Source organism: Drosophila simulans, chromosome 2L (genome assembly GCF_016746395.2).
Source record: "Drosophila simulans strain w501 chromosome 2L, Prin_Dsim_3.1, whole genome shotgun sequence".
NCBI lineage: Eukaryota > Metazoa > Arthropoda > Insecta > Diptera > Drosophilidae > Drosophila > Drosophila simulans.
In genome coordinates this window covers 4,141,019-4,160,447 of record NC_052520.2, presented here as the reverse complement: position 1 = coordinate 4,160,447, position 19,429 = coordinate 4,141,019, and the positions used below count along the sequence as shown (strand labels likewise).

Below are 19,429 nucleotides of genomic sequence, written 5' to 3'. Positions count from 1 at the left end.
GTGGGTGCCCAATGTTAAAATGTTGAGTTGCCGGGCGGTTTTTGCTTGCGAATGGGAGCATGGATGGATATGTTGTATAATAAATTTCATAGGTATGTCGTGTGGGTGTGTGCCAAATTGACATATCGCTTTCATCCACACACACACACACTCACTCACTTGCCTTGGGCAAACAAATTAGCCGGAATACACGCCAAAACACACACACCCACACACACACTCGCACACAAATGCTAGTTTCGCCGCTCAGCGGGTTTTATCAAAAATGCATTTGTCATTATAAATGCATCGTGGTCGTCCTGCACTCAATGTGCTTGGCTCACTCTTCTAGGCCAATTTGATTTGTGGGTGAATTAAATAAGCCATTCATCATGTCAACCACTTTCGATAGGTGTTTTAATCAAAATTAATTCTCAAATTAAGCTGAAGGTCTTTGATTGGCTGCAAAATCGGACAGTTTCTTGTCAAAAGCTATCAATAAAACTATATTAAAAATATTATCATGCTAACAATATATAAAATTATTATTTGTTATGAATTAATATCGTAAATATATTATTATATACTTTCAGGTAAGTTTTTGCGTTTAACTATTCCCATTTAAAAGTTGAGCAGAACTACATTTTTGAAGAGTATCAAAGCAGCCGGCGATTACCCAACGTGTTTGGCAAGTTGTTTAATTTTCAATTATAAATTCATATAAATTCAATGGTCGACGCGCGGAGCCCCATTTCTCCGTGGCCATTATACCACTCGGCCACGCCCCTCAGCCCCCTTTGCCCCTGCCACGCCCCCCGTGACCTGGGGCGTTCGACAATGGGCGCCTTTATGGAGGAGTGGCCATTATGTTGCTATAGTCGCAATGGCTAGATTTGTGTGGCACGGTCAAAACGTGTTCAATAATTTTGTCAATAAAATGTCAGACGAGCACGACACGAAAAAAGTAGGTGGCCAGCCACTGAGTTTGCCGCAAAAAAAAATGGACTGTTTTATATATATTTCTCCTCTGCGCACTTTTCTTTCCACATTTTTTGGTTTTTTTTTAGTCTTTTTTAGGCCTAGTCGTGTGGCCTACAAATCGTCCCCTGAATGCGGTTAAAACTGTCAGGCCATAAGTTTACACAGGTTGAGGTGTGCTTTCTCTTTTTTTTCTCGTATTTTTTCTCTCTTTCTATCGAGGTGAGGTCCTCCCGCTCGCACATTAAACTCATTGTGTTTATGGCATAAATTTGCATGTTTTGCACGTAAATTTTTCAATTTGAATGGGCGCTTTCGATCCTTTTGACCGAGGGTCCTGCGCCCGGGACATGGGCCTTTTGTGTTAGCTGGGATATTGTTGGGGTATGTTGAACAAAATTTAAAGCTAAATAAAGCTATCATCGCGTGGCAGATCGTATCGTATCGTATCGGCCTAAAAGGGTTCATATTTTAAGGCGCTTGAGATGTAGTTGGCACTTTGAATTGAGTTAGAGCTAATGCCAGGTCTTAAAGTATTGAGTCTCACGATGTATATGAAATTGATAGATATGCTAAATGGGTGGATTTTAAAAGCACATCAATTGCATACTTAACTCGCAGGAAGTTAACCTTGTAACGTGAGAAACTCAGTTAATATGCACTAACAAATACTTAACACTAAGCAGAGTGCTTAGTTCTGTTTTAAATTATCTGTAAGCATTTATGGTTTTTTATTTATTTACGTTTCAATTGGGTGTTTACACATTTTCGCAATGTTTTTGTGCGGCTCAGCTTGTGTCCTTGCCAACGGAGGACTTAGTTTTGCTTAGAGTTAGTTTTGCTTTTGTTGCCCTGAAGGATACCGGCTGTATGTGTTTATGTCTGTGTGCGACGACCTGGGCATGTGTATAAGTGTCAAAGGCATGTGTTTAGCATGCCTCATTTGAGCGCAAATACACCTGCAGCCATCAATTATGCAAAGAGCCAGTTCCGATGCCCGTCCAGCCGTCCATCCTGTTGCCAGGTCAAAATCATCAGAGGCGTCTCCGGCTACGTTTACGGCTTGGTTTACGGCTGTAGCTTTGGATATTGGCTTGGGGCTTTTCGGATAGAAGAACATTCACACCGCAAGAATCTACAAATATACTGGAATTCCACATAAAAAATCGTGATTTTTCAAGAGACAGTAAACTGGTTAGAAAGTATGCAACAAAAATGAGGTTGTAAAAAGGGAAAGGTGAAATCAGTAAAGTTCTGGAAGTCCTATGATTGGAAACTGAGTAATCTCAGGACATTCCTTTGTTTTCCCCAGTGTAGTTAGCCGTCAGGTAGGCGGCACATTCAGCGCCATCGTTGGAGTTGCCTCTTTCCACGACCTAGATTCCCGCAAACCCGAACTTCAATTCAGCCATTCAACCAGCAAGTCAGCCAGTCGCCATCTAGCTAAATTAATTTATTGGCCTTCCTCGCAAAGACCTATACGGCAGCAGTTTGCATAATCATCGCACACACACTCTCGCACGAAATTGGACAGCTTATAAAATATTTATTCAAACTGCAAGTTGCCAGGCAACACTTGCTACAGTCTGAATTGCAGATTGTCCATACCATGTTCATATATCCTTTGATGGAGAGTCAATTTGTTTGACCAGCGACAAGGTCTTTTGTGGTAGAAGGGGGATGGGGGTCGGGCTTCCTTGCAGGAAATGAGAACATAATACAATTTTGGTTAATAACAATAAGTTTAGTTCAGGATTCACATTGTAAGGTCAGTCCTCGAGTTCTGAAACCCTCTTGTGAACTCTGATCTACGCCGTCCGTCGATGTGTTGAACCTGCCAAACGCACATTAAGTTCATGGCAAAGGTCATTAAAAATCGTTTAACGAAAACTAAAGTTTAATTACGAGCACGCCCAATTTGCCACGCCCCTGCCCAAAAACGTTGCCTAATTGGGGGTTAACAATTTGTAAAACTTATCGAACTATGAGCAAGGACAACGCCCAGCTCATCAATTATGCTGCTCAAGTGCTTTGTGTGATTCTCCTTATAATATATACATGCACTTCCAAAGGCTATAAAGGCCGAGGGTCAAAGGATTATGGGCTGAAAAGTGTTTGGTGTCCTCGGAGAGAAAGATGTTACCTCGATTCCTGACCGCCTCCTATCCAATGGAGCAGCATTATTTCATGGTGCCAAAGTTTGCATTATCGCTGATTGGATTTTATCCCGAACAGAAGCGAACTGTTTTGGTGAAACTATGGAGTTTCTTCAACTTTTTCATCCTCAGCTACGGCTGTTATGCAGAGGCTTACTATGGTATACACTATATATCTATTAACATAGCCACTGCATTGGATGCCCTTTGTCCTGTGGCCTCCAGCATTTTGTCGCTGGTGAAAATGGTCGCCATTTGGTGGTACCAAGATGAATTAAGGAGTTTAATAGAGCGGGTGAGATTTTTAACTGAGCAACAACAGAGGTCCAAGAGGAAGCTGGGCCATAAGAAGAGGTTCTATACGCTGGCAACGCGACTGACATTCCTGCTGCTATGCTGTGGATTTTGCACCAGTACTTCCTATTCCGTCAGACATCTGATGGACAATATCCTAAGACGCGCCCATGGCAAGGACTGGATCTACGAGACTCCCTTCAAGATGATGTAAGGGAAGAGAAGAGACAAGACACCTTGATACGAACTAATGATGTGATCTAACCAAGATGCACTTCTTTAGATTCCCCGATCCTCTCCTGCGTCTGCCACTCTATCCCATCACCTACATCCTCGTGCATTGGCATGGCTACATTACTGTGGTTTGTTTTGTCGGCGCGGATGGTTTCTTCCTGGGATTCTGTTTGTACTTCACTGTTTTGCTGCTCTGTCTGCAGGACGATGTTGGTGATTTACTAGAGGTTGAAAACATCGAGAAGAGTCCCTCCGCAGCGGAGGAGGCTCGCATAGTTCGGGAAATGGAAAAACTGGTGGACCGGCACAACGAGGTGGCCGAGCTGACAGAAAGATTGTCGGGTGTTATGGTGGAAATAACACTGGCCCACTTTGTTACCTCGAGTTTGATAATCGGCACCAGCGTGGTGGATATTTTATTAGTGGGTATTTTACATTCGATCAGATTATCTTGATATATGTTCTTAAATTTTAGTTTTCCGGCCTGGGAATCATTGTGTATGTGGTCTACACTTGTGCCGTAGGTGTGGAAATATTTCTATACTGTCTAGGAGGATCTCATATTATGGAAGCGGTATATTCATAGGAAACTGATATAAATACCTTTTAAATTCATTACATTTCTTAGTGTTCCAATCTAGCGCGCTCCACATTTTCCAGCCACTGGTATGGCCACAGTGTTCGGGTCCAAAAGATGACCCTTTTGATGGTGGCTCGTGCTCAACGAGTTCTCACAATTAAAATTCCTTTCTTTTCCCCATCATTAGAGACTCTAACTTCGGTGAGCTTATGTTATGGTAAAAAATATGGTATAAATTTTCTATGGGATCTTGTAGATTTTGCGCTTTACTGGATCTCTGATTGCCCTGGCAAAGTCGGTTATATAAAAGGATGCTGTGGTGTTCTCTCAATTGGTACAAAAATAAATGAATAAAACACCTGCAACTATATATTCGAGCTTTAATACAAGATGGAAAGAAGTTGCAAGGTTCGTTAATCAAAAGATTACGCAAGCAAATGAAAGGTGTAAATATGAAACTAGTTTAAAAAGTATTTTGCATAAAGTTTCGCAATTTACAAAGGGGATCGGTACTGCAATTTACTCTTCCTTTATTCATTTGCGACCCTCTCAGCACCTGATTTCCATCTTCTGGTTGAATATATCCGGCATTGTTTTTCCGTACTCTTTCTGTCTGCGTGTGCGTTAATTCGAATATCCTTTACAACAATTTCGGTTTTCTTTTCATTTTCTTTGGGGGCGCCACCATTGACCCCTGATTGTTGTTGTCGAATTAAAGCTGCACTGTTGTTAAACACTTCCTTGGATGTCCTTCTGCTTTTCAGCTGCTCCTGCAAATTGCTTTCTTTGCCGTTGCTCATCACGTCCTCCCCGCAACCAGCCAGCCCCCCCTCACACCATCATCCTGTTTGGCACTTTCCTCTTGGCCATTCCACTTGGCCATTTTCAGTTGCACGCTTTTCCAACTGCAGTTCATTTCCATACCTCGTGCACTGAAGAAAATTGGCTCACATGGCACTTAACATATTTATGTTTTGAAACTTTCGTTTTAAAATTATGATATATTCATGATATTTGATATTTATTTTATTGAATAAGACATTAGACGATGTAAAACAGCTCTTAATTAAACGGCTATGATAGAGGTGACACTTTTCTCAGAGTGCACACACCCACGTGCACCTTAATGACATCCGGTCTGCGTCTGTGTGGGTAGGGTACTTCATATCCTTGACGCAGTTGTTGATTTCCCCGCTTTGCCCCTTTGAAGACAACCTCTTCAATGAGTGGATGTTGTGTGTTTTTTGGGGTTCCTCTCGGCTGATTTTTGTGTTTTATTTTTCTGTCTGCTTTTTTTTTTTATCTCACCCATTGTTCATGCACAAATTCTTTCCATACTTTCCCCCCCACCTCCTCCTCCAACCCCCTTAATGTTGTAGTCCTTGAAATCCTTTACACGCACATGAGCGGGCCTATCTGTCTGTCTGTTCGTCTTTGTTTCCTTTGCCATTTGTTTGTTTATTTGCGATGGCGCCTTCTTTTGTGAAAAGTGCTTTTGCTTGTAATGTGTTCGACGTCAGAGTTTGGAACCCCTTTTCTTATATTTTTTTCTGCTATCTAGCTATAATAACCTCAGCTTCTTTAGCCCCAATTTTTCCACATTTCTATAGTTTTACTATTTAGAAATGAGCTTTTTTCAGTATATATGATGATTGCAAGAAGAACAAAAGACCAAGATTGTTAATTATTTAATATGTACCGAGTTAATTCGAATTAATGAGTATTTTTAGTTCTAGTTGTGGTCAAAATTCTCTACCACTTGATGCTTTCTTCGCTCTTTTTGGGTTTTCTTTTTGCTCTGTGTTCATTTTGCCTTTCTTGTGCTCCACATCATATTGCTAGCTGGCTTGTTGCTTGTTATTTTTATTTCGTTTCCATTCAGTCAGAGCTCAGGACTTGTTCTGCCCGCCCACCAGAAAGCACCGCCCACAACCCCTTCCTTCGTCCTTGCCCCCCTCCCCCCCCCCTCACAGCCCCTGCCCCAACAGTCGCTTGTTAATGTTGTTCGTTTTCACATTTTTATGTGCATTTGGTGTGTGTGTGTGGGGGAGTATGTGTGCGGTGAACTCGACTCATACATCCGCATTTGCTACGCAATTTTTGCACTCAAGTTTACCTACTTTTTATGGTAAACACCCAAGGTTGCTTGTTTATTCTAGCAAAAATGTATTTAGGTGAGCTTAACTACATGTGGATGAGTGCGATGGGAGTGGGAGTGGGAGTGGTTGTGCATGCGGCTGGCTAAGGTCACCAACTGGGGGTCACATCCAGCGCGTTACTCCAAAAAGGAGAAAGTTAAATAAATACTTCAGCTCGTTCTCTGTGGCTGGCTTATCGCAAATACATTTCTGTTGGCCTTCAATAATTATTTTGCGGGGAAATTTGCAGTGCGGATTAAGGAAGCCAAATAGTTCGTTATGGTAAGCGTGTAAGCCTTATTATAAATACATTAATATACACACACACACGCATACAGGAAGAAATGGGTATGTGCGAGTGTGAATAATTAAATGTGTGACAAACATGCATAATGCAGCGACAAATAAAAAAATTATATAAAGGACTCTGCGCATGAATTTCAATTGGAATATGCGCTTTTTAAAACGGGAGTATTCACACAGAAAACACAATTAATTTGGTTGCCTATTAACATATTAAGAGCCCAGATTCGGCATAATTTATATTATTCAAATAATCATGTTTTAAATTATCTGTGTGAATTTTATAGGCATAAATCTAATTTATTTATTTTAATAAAATAAATGTTCAAAATAGTATGCATCCAATTGAATAAAACAATGCTGCGTTTTTTAAAATAAAGCTTAAAGTAAGGTTTTATTTGGTGACTTCAGGGTAATGGCCTTCTTTAACCTTTAACCTTGTAGCTGTTGTTGTTGTTGTCAACTAGGGCGAAATAATTTTTAATGTCATTTTTACCCACACGACTAATTAAATTTCGAGTTTTATGCGCCCGACAGGCCAAGTGAAATGTACATAAAGCAAGGAGCTTGGCAGCGAATTAACAAAAACAAACACGACCAACTGCGAAATGGTGACCCCAACAAACGCAGCATTTTCCGAGGGGCGGAGGGAGGCGTGGAAAATCCGGGAGGGGCTATGAAGGAATGCGCCAGCATCGCCACATGAGTAAAATTTTAAGCAGGCGCCAAAGTCTTTGGGCCATTTCCTCCGTACCAGAGGACAAGACACGTTCGGTGGCAAACAAAAAATACAAAAAAATGTGGAAATAGAAAGGGGTAGGGGAGAGTCGCGAGGGCGCGGTGGGGATCCATTAAAATTCCGTTGGGGCATTGCAAAATAAATCCACTTGCAAGTGGTATAAAACAAAACAACGACAGCACTCAGTCGAGAAGCCGAAGAAGTCGGCGTTGTGAACGGGGGGAAAAAGCATAAAACTCGTCATCGTCAGCGTTTTTTTTTTCCTTCGACGGCGTCAAATGCCAAACGCATGTGATTCCTGCAGTCCTAGAATTCCGAAAACAACAGTAGCAAGGCTTCTAACAATTTTGGTACTTGGAGAAAAGCATGAATAATTATTAAAATACTTAGTTTACATAAAGTTAAGCTAGTTAAGCTAAACATCATGGAGCAATGTGTTCAAAAAACCTGCAACATATGATTTTAAATTAAGTTACATTACCACTAATTGCATAATTTTTCAAAATTTTTTCTCAGTGCACGTAAGCACACATACGTCGCCGCGGTTTCGTCCTTGTATGATATGTGAAATGGCAAACAAATATTTTTTTGATGTACGGCCTAAAAGTATGCATTGAAATTCAACACGCGGCAAGGGACACCAAAAAACGTTTGCCAGTATTGATTGTGGGAACTGCAGAGGGAAAAGGGGCTTTTCGCGGGTGTTTTCCCGAGGGGGGGGGGGGATGATTTTAGGCGTGTGGTATTTTGAAAGGCTCGAAATTAGCACCAGATCCTTGTTGTTTAAAGCGAGACACGAGGCGGCAGCAGGAAATTACAGATGCCGTAAAGTGGAATAAGTTGGGGGTGGCAAGTCAAGTGAATTGAAATGGTAATGATACATGACAATGTCTCGCAGATAGCGACACGAATGGATATGGAACCACTGGCAATCTTTCGCTTTTGATGTCTAAAAGCTGTGGGGGAGTTCGCCAGAGGATCCCTTTAAGTGCGAGGCACTTTTGCGGCTATTGCAGCAAATGTTTATCTTATCTGTATTTGCTAACAAGTAGATCTGTTAAATTAGTAGTCAAATTGGTTGGTAGAGATACTCTTGGTGTATATTTATTTATTTTTCCTTAACAAAGTCTTTAAATATAAGAAAACGCAAATAGCCATTATTTGCTTGAGAATGTAGCCCTCCTTTTATCTGCCCATAAGAGTTGTCTGAAATGTTTGGCCCACAATTTTTATCACGCATACGCCTAGTTGCGCGCCTAAAAGACTCGGTCGCAATTAGAGACAACAAGCGACCGTCTACCACTCCACTTCCACACCCCTATCCTTCGGCAGGCCCTCCGTTTTTCGCTGTTTTCCTCCCAGCAGCACATAATCTGCATACAAATGCGTTGATTTGCCTAATCGACGCCTATTTGTTTCGACCAAGAAAACAGGAAAAAAACCAAAAAAAAATAAAGACACTGAATATCGTGGATGGCGAAAGTTTTCACAAGAAAAGAGAGGCGAAAGCGAAAAAGGAGGCGCGGCAAGTAAACCGACGTTTAATTTTTGGAAAGCGCGAGCGTGTTGCACGCATTAAAATTAAAAGCAAAGGCAAGCACGCCTTCGTTTCCCCGCCCCATTTCCACTTTTCCGGTCGTACGTGCTGGTGAGTCCGGAAAATTCGGGAGAGGGTCTGGAAAATGGGAACGGAAGTTGCCTGTGACTATGTTTTGCATTTGCATGCAAATGTTTTTTCATTGGCATTTTCACTTTCGTGCAGGAACCACGCCCGCTCACAAAAAAAAGGGGGAGAGTAATCTTTTTATAACATTTTTTGAAAACGTCAAAATCAATTGTCAACTAAAACACGTAAGCTTTGGAATTTAGTTAAGCTACATTTTCGCAGCTGTGTTGACAGCGACTCTTCCTCGGATAAACGCCGCTTGGGAAGCCGATTTCCTGTGCGTCCTGGCATTTGCGCATTTCCGTTTCCGGCCGTTGGTTCGCCTACTTCCGCCGCAAGGCGCAAATCGTGGCAGTGCTCGAATTTGTTGCGGCCACAAAATTATGACTGCGACTCGAGGCGGTAATTACTGTATTATAAATGAGGGCGTGAATGATAAATTTGCGGATGGAGCGCCGATTGAGGCGCTGATTGAAGAGGCGTAAGTCGAAGGCAATATTTCGACACCTAAGTAGAACTTGATTAAATGGAAATACTTTAGAATTGGGCGTGATAATTGCTGTTATATTTTACTTATCATATGCACATATTTTTTCCAAAACTATAAATAAGGACAACTGTAGTCCCTCTTTAAGCATACAAAGCGTTCTAAATTGAACCTATTGCTACATCATAAATTGAAGGTCCTTCCCCTCGGCACTCGCCAACAAACTTCGCCATATCCTGTCATATACACGGCCGATAATCGAATCCGACTTTTCAACACCCAAGCGAATTATGGAGCTCACGAGGGAGGGCGTCGAAAGGATGGGAAAATGAAAGCGGGCAATTTATTGGCCCCGAAATGGCGGGAAAACGCAGGGGGCCGGGGATGAAATCAGCTCAGCAGCTCAGCAATTGCAATTAAAACATGCACATGGCATTAATTTAGAGGATGCGACACCTGAGGGCAGCTCACTCGAACATAAATCCTCCGAGAGAATCCGGAGCGGGGGGAAACGGACGAATGGTCAGCTAACCAAAAATGGCCACGACACTATGGCTGAAGCGATAATTTGCAATTATGTGGGGAGGTTACCCGAAAAAAAAATGAGCAGGGGGAGAGGAAAAACAACAAGTGGAAAAGTGGTTTAAATAAATTGCAGCAGAGCAGAGATCACAGTGGTAAAATGTGGGGGAGTGAAAATACACTGAAGAAAATGTAAAGGAGACTTAAATATTTTCGATCATTAGCCTATAAAGAGAAGATAGCAAAAGGAGTAGCTAGATATCGCGCATACGCAGTGTTGCCTATAATATGTCATTGTATATTATTTTCAATGAGTTTTTTTAAAAATTATGCTGGCCAGTTGCTAAGGGTGATAAATCCCAGCAAGTTATCCACTTAATTTCAGTGTATTTGTGGCAGGCATGTGCAGTGTTTTGTTGCTGTTGTTGCATCGTTTGCGGCCTGTTGGCAGCCAACAAATCTCTTTTGGCGCGGTCCTTGGTCCTGCTGCTCCTGCTGCTGCTGCTCGTGGGCCTGCTCCTGATCCTGCCCTTTAGGGCCCTTGTCCTGTGGCTCCTTCACTTGCCGAGCTCGGGTTCTTCATCGCTTGCCGGCTGGGTGACCTCTTGGTCTTTCGCCTCTTTAACCGGTTTGGCCGTTGCCGCCGCCATTACGTTAAATATTTTATGAACCATTAAAAGTTTTTGCAAATTTTATGGCCGCTTTGCATATACACATATAAAAATAAAAACGCAAACAAAATGAAAAAAGGCACAAGAACAGCGGAGCAAGTGCTGTTTCTGTTGTAGCGTGAAGCGCGGCAAGCTGGCGGCTGCCACGCCCCCTCGGACCATTTGGGCCCCCTTTTCAAAGCGTGTTAGTATGTCACGACTTGTGCAAATGACTGGGCCATCAGAGAGTGCCAACGGAGCCCATAAAATATCCCCGTCATGCTACTCCAGCACTTTCAATTTGACAACAAAGCGCCGCCAAAAGCGCAAAAAAAGAAAATATTTCAGTCTGCTGCCAAAAGCGAGCAAAAAAATTATTCCGGAAGCTGTCGATGCCATTGTGACATTGTCAAAGGCAATAACGCATCCAGAAACAGTCATCACAATTGCTCAGTTGGCTGGCAACACAGCAAAGATTCGCTTTAAAGTCAGCCATTTCTGAAGAAAATAATTCCGATAATGGGAAAAAACCAAAGTCTAATTCACTCAATTATTATGTTTGTGGGAATGTTTTCAATTCGAAAGAACAAAGATAATGACGTTATGTAGGAGGATACCTTATTAATAAGAAAGGGATTAAATTAAATGACATATCGTATCCAATTAGACAGTGGACGTATCAAAGTGGATACGAGTTTTTCACTTAAACTGAAAAAAGTTAAGTCACATTATCATATTAAACTTTAATGTGTTAGATTTTATTTTCGTATTTGATTTTAATGACTATGAAATTTAATCCATTTGTGCGTTACATTTCTTATTTGGCAGCTTTTTGCTGAACTGTATTATTATAAGTACCATTTTGGGGGCATTTAAACCATTTTATTTTGACCTTTAAGTTTTCAAAAATATCAAATTTAATGACTGCGAAATGATGCCAATTAGCGCACAAGTAAAATTTTACCCTAACGTGACATTAAACAATTTGTTTGACATTTAGTTACAGGTTAAATACAGTGTAGATTCCTATTTCAAATGTTTGATTTGCTGTAGTAGTAAATATATCTTTTTGTGGACCGATTTATCCATATTTATTAGCCATGAGGCCATGAATACTTTATTAATCTGTGAAGCTAATTTTAAGGGCAAACTTCCTGGAAACCTATTTCTACACTCGCCTTAACGGAAAGTTCCCGAGGGCTATAAACCTTTTGTTGATTTTGGTGAATTTGGGATAATTAAATTTGGGCATTTTAAATGCAACGCATCTTCATTAGCCTTCTTAGAAAACATACCTATTAAAATCACGAATATTTATACTATATATAATATATATATTTAATTTGAATGTGATAATCATAGTAATAGAAACAATAGAGATTGTGACAACGCTGACACGTTTTGCAAGTAAAAGTTGCCCCTGGCTGGGGCAAACAAATCAAAGTCTGGATTCTAGGACAGGTGTGTCTATGTGTGTGTCTGTCTGTTGATGTATGTGTTTGTGGCACACATGCATAGGAAAGTGTTACAAGGCCGCTGACTGACAGTAACATCGGCCACAACAACAACCAACAGCTGGCAGTAAATTTAAGGCTGTGCGAAACTTTTAATTAACAAAATTAATGTAATGGCAACGCCAGTGGAAGCACTGAAGAAATTTATCAGTTTTGAATGAATTTTATAAATTATATCCTATTAAGCAATATGCACGATAATAATTACACCTCTTGATTTATACACAGTTCAGCTTGCAGCATATTTTCTCAGATTTCTGTGGCATAGATTGAATTCTTTACGGTGTATCCCTTAAAAGCCCGCCGTCAGCTTCAATGGTAACCAAGATGCGCACTATAGTCCTTCATATACATGTGCACACACACACACACACACAGCGATAGGCAGCCGTGGATGTTTATGCATGGATATCGACGATGGGGAAAGAAATTTGCTAGCAGCTGCCGCTGTTGCCTATGCTCATTAAAAACGCCCAAAAGCAACAGCAATAGCAACAACAACTTAATATACAACAACTACGATAATTTCAGTTACAGCGCTTGCAGCAATAACAAAAACAACGGCAAAAGCAACTGCAGCCAGCAACTTGAACGTCGTCACACGCTGCGTATGCGTAATTTCTATGCATTTTCCTCTTTTTTACGCTTTTTTTTCTTTTCGCTCAGCTGCTGCAACTGCGGGATGTTAATGAGGGGGGCGGTGGGTCGTTTCTAGGGGGGCGTGGCACACAATAAGCAACTGAATATTGTGCGTATGCTGCTCATTTATTTCCCTCACCATCTGCTGACACGGAGATAGATGGAAAAAAAAGAAAAATGAACTGAGGGGAAGGGAAATGGAAAAATCGTTGCTTACACTGAGATGTCTTCCAGAATAAATATTATAGAAAATTCGTAAATTTTACACTTAAGTCACTCTTTATATTTTAAAATATATAATTAATGAGATGCATCCTATATAATGTGATGCTATTGAAGCATTGTACTTACTATATTGCTGTATCTTTATTTTTGCCTGCAAGTTTTTGGCCTTTAAATCTGAGAACAATAGTTATCCATTCGGATATGTTCGAGTCCGGCTTCAAATTGTTGGCAATTTTCTGGCAATTTCACTTGGCCTCAAGACAACGAAGCTGCAATGAAATGAAAATGATAATTTCATTAAGCCGTTCAGCTTGAGTTCGTTGGGATGTGTGAGCAACTTTCAGAACTGCTGCTTGCCATACTTATGTGGAAGCAAGTAGAAATATACATATGTGAATGGTATTTATGTGCGCCCGATTGTGGTTTCACCTGCCCTGCCACACACAGATACACACGCACACTTAATGCGCATCAACATCAGTGAACAGCGTTGTAACGGCATTGTAAATGTAAATTTAAAGCACAGAGCATTAATTATGCAACGAACGAAACAACACGGAGGAAAACTATCGAGTAGTTCACGGGAAAAGTATTAGTTGAGTATTAGTGAGTCATATAACAAGCCAAAGAAAACACTTATTCTAATTACAAGCAAAAGTGTATCTCATATCTTATGCAACAAATGCCTTTAATAGTGTTATAATAATCCCTTATTATATTATTCTGCAGAAATGCATTTATGCGATCAGTTCTTCAGTTTTCTTGCTGTGCAATTTTTAATAGGATATACAATTTATTACGTATATAAAATAACCATAGAATCTGTGGATAACATTTCAATTAAGTTGCAACTTCGGTTTAAAGTTCAAGTCTCGCTTGTCATTAAGTATACGACAAGAGGGCTGCGGCATACATACATATATATTGTATATGTATATAGGAATGTTGATTATATTTAACAGACAGCAGTAGCCACAATTTTTTCTCTCCGCTTTTTTCGCTGTGCTGGTTTTTCCGATCTCCCCAACAGCTGTCGCATTAACCAATGTCCATTTTGTAGCCCGTCGGCCATTGTACTTCATTTTCCAACGGGCCTACACTGCCGTCTCTTTCGCCGCGGCTCTACCCATCTCTTTTTAGCTGCGTCGCGACGTCGTCGTCTGCCTGTTATTAAAATACATAAATAATAAGCGGCATGTCAGCGGCGGCTTTTGTTGCTATATAGTGTATTGTTATGACTCTGGCAGAGGCACTTAAGCGGTCGCATCCTGCAATCGAGAATCCAGCGCTTTTCTCCGCGGGAGTTCCCTCTTCCCTCTTCCCACTCTCCCCTCGATCCCACTTTACTTTCGGCCGTCTTTAAAAGGCACGCAAATTAGCCATAGATAGAGAGCCACATTATCTTGATGGCTGTCGTCTGTGGAAGTGAACAGTATTTTATTGGCACTTAAAAAATTAATTGAACTATAAAGGAACTGCTCTGCGATTTTCCAGAAAAATAAAGTGGTTATATACGAAGAAGGCTTTGGTTTCGAAATAACTTCATTTGGACTGGTGACGGATCACAGCTGTTAAAGGTTATATTTGACTCACAAATTATATAAATATTTTTCCGTTTTCAATCCGTTTTCATTGATGAGAACTTGCCAATTAAACAACTGGATTGCTGGGCCACAGAAAAATGCTTTCCAATCGTGGTAAAAAAAAAGGATGCTCGAAAATAATATTCAGCGCCTCTCAGCTCGCACATGTTTTTCAGTCATTTTCATTATATTGATTTACATTTTTGCCAAACCGTTCGCGCACATCACACATTTTTTATTCATTCGATTTTTTTTTTGCTTGGAAAATATTTTTATTTATCCATGTTTGAGTTTCAATTTTGGCCACATATCTATGGGATTTCACATTTTTTAAACCACTTGGTGACGCTATGAGCCTTTATAACTAGCATATTAAGCCAGCGATTGCAATATGTAAATCATATGGATACTGAAGTCGACCCGCAAAAAGAGGTGAATATTTTTTAATCGATTTGGTTTTTTTTTTTGCTGTTTGGTGAAAACTTGACTGAATGATCAAGTTTAAAGCAGCAATCGCTTTTTAACAGATAATTCTTGTTTTATATTCAAAAAGTTCGCTTAGAAAGTTATACCTCAACTTTAGCTGACTCATTTTCCATTTCTTCTGCTGACCTCTTTTGGCGAAGGTCAAGAAATTGACTTAGGAATTTTGCGCTCGTGAATTTGGTGGTTTTTGCTCGTTTTTGGCACATAATCGACATGTACATCAAATTTATGTTTTTCTTATTTTTTGTGAGCAGTGGGCACCAGACATTGGCCATAAAGTGGAGCGCACAGCACAAGGTCCTTTGGCTGCCAAACTAACTGGGTGCTGGAGTAGGCGGCCGGGCGGAAGATGAGGGCGAATCAACTCTTGGCCATAACATTTAAAGTCAAATTACGGCAAATGGTCGCAAAGTGTGTGATTTAAATGCACTTGGGCGACACTTTAAGACGCTCAATTGCTCGCTTTATTGTGTGGCCATAAAAAAAGGCAGTCCCCCTCCTCTCGCGTCGCACAACCCCTCCCCCCCTAGCACGATTTCCCGGATTTCCCGGGGTGAAAGCCGAGCAATTGTCGCTTGAGTCACGTTTGTCACATAAACTCGCCGCTTGGCTGCTGGCGGTCAAACTGAACAAGTGAAAAACTATTATTATTTGGTGGCGTGGCATGCTTTTAGACAGCCACCAAGCCAGGGAGTTTTCCACTTACCCAGTTTTCCAACTCCCCACCAGCATCGCCTGGAAAATGGTCTGTTCTGTTCGTAAATCCATCAGTTTTATGTTTTTCCTTTCAGTTGAAATTTTATGTGTTGAAAGTTTGCCGCTCGCTTCCTGGTTTTAATTTTTCTCTGCATTTTTGTCTTCCTTTGACAATGCTGCAGTTTTTCAATTCATTTTCCACACTTCTTTTCTGTGACTGCGGAAAAATGTATTTCACTTTCGGAGTGCCAGAAATCAATGCCTTGTTAAATGTGATAACGAAAAAACTGCAAATCATCATTATCTATTTATCCTATTGAGTCAGGACAATATTTAACATTATAATTAAATTCAGAAATCTAATTTCCAGAAGTTAATAACTTTTATGCTATTCTGTCGGTTGGTAATTAATGCAGAGGACTTAGAAAAAATGGCCAGCAGCTTAAGCCGTTTACATAATTTATTGACCGTGTACCTGGGAACCCCTCAAAGTAAATAATAATCCACCCAGAGGAAGGTTCCGAGAAACTCGGGGGGCAAACGGCGGGGGGACTACTGGAAAATGTAGGTAAGCACGATACCTGGCGTTAATTGACAGTAATTTTATTAGGTAAATGAGGCCGCGGCGAAAAATGTAAAGCGGATCCAGCGGCCGGGACGCGCTTAACAAACTCGTAAATATTTTACAAATTATGCGATTTTAATGAGCTGGAAAAGTGCAAATCACTGACGGCTTTTCCCGCCAGCTGGGAAATGAATATGGTGGCCATATATATCCGCCCGTACAATATACATATTAATTGAAATGCGGCAGCGGTTGAAATCAATTCAATGTCGCAGAGTGTGGAGTGCATAATGGATGGAAACAATCAGAGTAGAAGTGGTAAACCCACTCGACACTTTCCACATCCAATTAAGATACCAACTGTGCCACAAAACAAAACACTACAACGAAAGTCAGTTTGTGGCTGCAAAAGCCTAACCCTTTACACATAGTTCCCTCTAAAGTAATTTATATTTCATTATTAATAATAGTTCGTTGAATAAATCTGTCAAGCTTTCAATATCCTCTGTACTTTAAGTGTAAATTGCAGTGACCTGAACGCAATGGTGTCAAAAAAGGACTCCTGTTCGGAGGTGGGTTAATCCCGAAGCCTCTCAAAATGTTTGCCAACAAAGTTTGTGCCGCGGGGACAGCGATTGCCAATCCCAATTGTTGTCAGACATTTTCATGCGAGCTCATAACATTTTATGCAGAAAATAAATTTGCATGTTGCACTTTTGAATAATCGCACGCCGCTGACAAACAACTGGCTGCCAAAATCGTTCGTCTGGAAATGTGCTCCGCTCAATCTGCTGCCTTAACCCCTTGACCCCCCCGGGAAAATCCAGAGAAAGGAGTTTTCCTGGCCAGCCGCCAGTTGGCGAAAAGGAGCGATTTTCGGAAGAACGGAGCTGCCACACAGAGGAAATTCGGCTGAAAAGCTTAAAAAATATTACTCAGAGAACTGAAGTAGTCTTAACACATCAACAATTTATAAGAGGGCTTTCATTATTTTTTAGAATTTATTTATAAATGCCTTTGGTTACGAGGGTTTTTCTCAGTGTAGAGGAGTTGGTTTAGAAGCAGTATCTTTTCGCCAGAAGCGGCCAAACCAGACACGTAAATTCCGGACAGACAACTACAGCGACAGCAACAACGAAAAGGACAACGATGAGGACAACTTCCTGGCATGAATGATATTGAGCTGAGGCGGCAGCAGTCCCAAATGAAATGCCATTAATTTGGCAAATGAGTGCGGTTGCGTTGGTTGTTTGACTGACTGAATAACTGACTGACTGACTGACGGGTGAGGACACCGAAACCAAAGCCAGACACTCCGATTCACAGCAATTACCAACAAGTGTAGGCAAATTTGAAGCCAAGTCGACTCAACTGCGGCTAAAACAACGACAGCTGGGGAAATCTTCAGTTAGTCATATTTTATTTTGGGAGGTAATACATTAAAATTTATTTTTAGTCGAGCTGAATTACGGAGTTTTGGTGAACAACTTGGCCGAAACATATCTGAAAACGTACATATATAAATATGTAAATCTAACTATATTCTGTGCAAACTTCAAACTTTGCTATCTCCTTATAATCAATGCTTAAATGTTGTTCTTCTCTCATTAATCTTATTGCGGTACCAATTTTGCTCGATCCTTTGTAGGGCTTTAATAACGTTATGAATATCTTTCCATATCGAAACGATTTTTGCTTCCATATCCTTGTTGAAATCATCGGAAGAGCACTCTTCTTCCGACGAAATTGGGGCGGATCCATCTACCAACTTTTTGATTTTAACGCTTTTCACTTCATGAAAATCAAATGTGCGCCGAAGTTTAAATGGTCTACACCAGGGGAGGGGTCCATCCAAATATTTTCCGAGAAGTGGCCCATTGGAGTCCTTACAGCGATTACCTTCTTCGGGTTCGATTTTCATTATATCAATTTCTGTTGACCCCGAAGATTCGCCTGCCATGGTAATATCTTCAGAATTACAATTATTTGATTGACTTCGTTGTGAATTTTGTTCCTGAAAATCAATAACGTCTATTGGCAGTGCATTTTTAGGAATAAGTTCATAGGTGGACTGCGAAGAGCCCTCAAGTGGGTGTAACGACAATTCATCCGGCGAAGAATCCAATTCTGGTATAAGAGAAACTTGTTCCTCATCTGATTTTATAGTTTTCTTCTCCTGGTTGATTTCCAAATTCTTTTCTGATTGACTGCTTGCAGTTGATTCTAATCTATCATAACTGCCTTTTCCGGTATCCACGAAACTGTCAGGCTTTTCGTGGAATATTTCTAGTGTCTTCGGTGAATCTTCGGTCTTTTCGGGCCGTAACAGCTGGTAGTTATGATCATAGAATGCCTTGAACCACTGGGCAAACTCCAAACTCTCGATATTACCACGAGAAACCAGCCGCTGAATGGGTATTTGCTTCTGAACGCCCTGTTTGCAGAGGCTCTTTTGCAGCAATTTCATATTTTGCACACATTCGTATTGGCTCTTCGGATCCTTGATGACCTTTTTCAACCTAATCGCCGAAGGTTGCAGCTTATGAAGCAATTGGCAATATTCCGCGCCGGATCGCAGTTCCTCTAAACGAACGTGAGTGGTGCCAAGATTGTTGTTTATCCAATCAAGGATTCTGCGACGGGACGCAGAATTCCCATGTTTGTGTTGATTTACGTTTTGCATTACATAAAATTAGGAAAGTGAAAATGCTGTTAGTAAACTAGACGTGTTCGTGTCACTCACTTGGTTAAACTGAATGTGTTACCATACAAAGTTTGACTTTTGCCCTTTAAGCCTACTCTGATCGAAAATAAAGCCGTATTCTTTCTTGATAAGTTCATGTTTAAACGGTGTTACGAACAACATACTTCTGGTATGGATTCTTACTAGGAACAAATTACTTAACTTACCCCTGACCTGGCTTCCCTCTGGATGCCCTTCTAGCAACGCTTTTGATCTGATTAGTGCCGGCACCAAATTGGTTGTTCCTGTGTC

At 40.8% G+C, this 19,429-nt stretch overlaps 2 protein-coding genes across 2 annotated transcripts; one reads left to right on the top strand and one right to left on the bottom strand.

The window, feature by feature from the left end:
- The first annotated feature begins 2,862 nt into the window (after positions 1-2,862).
- Positions 2,863-4,528, top strand: LOC6730941 (odorant receptor 24a). Its single transcript, XM_044922351.1, has 5 exons — positions 2,863-3,617; positions 3,691-4,063; positions 4,117-4,215; positions 4,270-4,422; positions 4,478-4,528. The coding sequence occupies exons 1-5, from the start codon at positions 3,094-3,096 to the stop codon at positions 4,526-4,528; spliced, it is 1,200 nt and encodes a 399-aa protein (XP_044778286.1). The 5' UTR covers positions 2,863-3,093.
- Positions 4,529-17,837: 13,309 nt separating this feature from the next.
- On the bottom strand, positions 17,838-19,199 carry LOC6730940. The gene has a single exon (XM_002078067.4). The coding sequence runs from the start codon at positions 19,115-19,117 to the stop codon at positions 18,014-18,016; it is 1,104 nt and encodes a 367-aa protein (XP_002078103.2). The 5' UTR covers positions 19,118-19,199; the 3' UTR covers positions 17,838-18,013.
- Between the last annotated feature and the right edge of the window lie 230 nt (positions 19,200-19,429).

Coding starts and splice junctions, on each gene's coding strand:
- LOC6730941 (XM_044922351.1), top strand. CDS start 3,094: ATGTTACCTCGATTCCTGACCGCCTCCTATCCAATGGAGCAGCATTAT. Junction 3,618..3,690: donor GAGACTCCCTTCAAGATGAT/GTAAGGGAAGAG, acceptor GCACTTCTTTAG/ATTCCCCGATCCTCTCCTGC. Junction 4,064..4,116: donor GCGTGGTGGATATTTTATTA/GTGGGTATTTTA, acceptor CTTAAATTTTAG/TTTTCCGGCCTGGGAATCAT.
- LOC6730940 (XM_002078067.4), bottom strand. CDS start 19,117: ATGCAAAACGTAAATCAACACAAACATGGGAATTCTGCGTCCCGTCGC.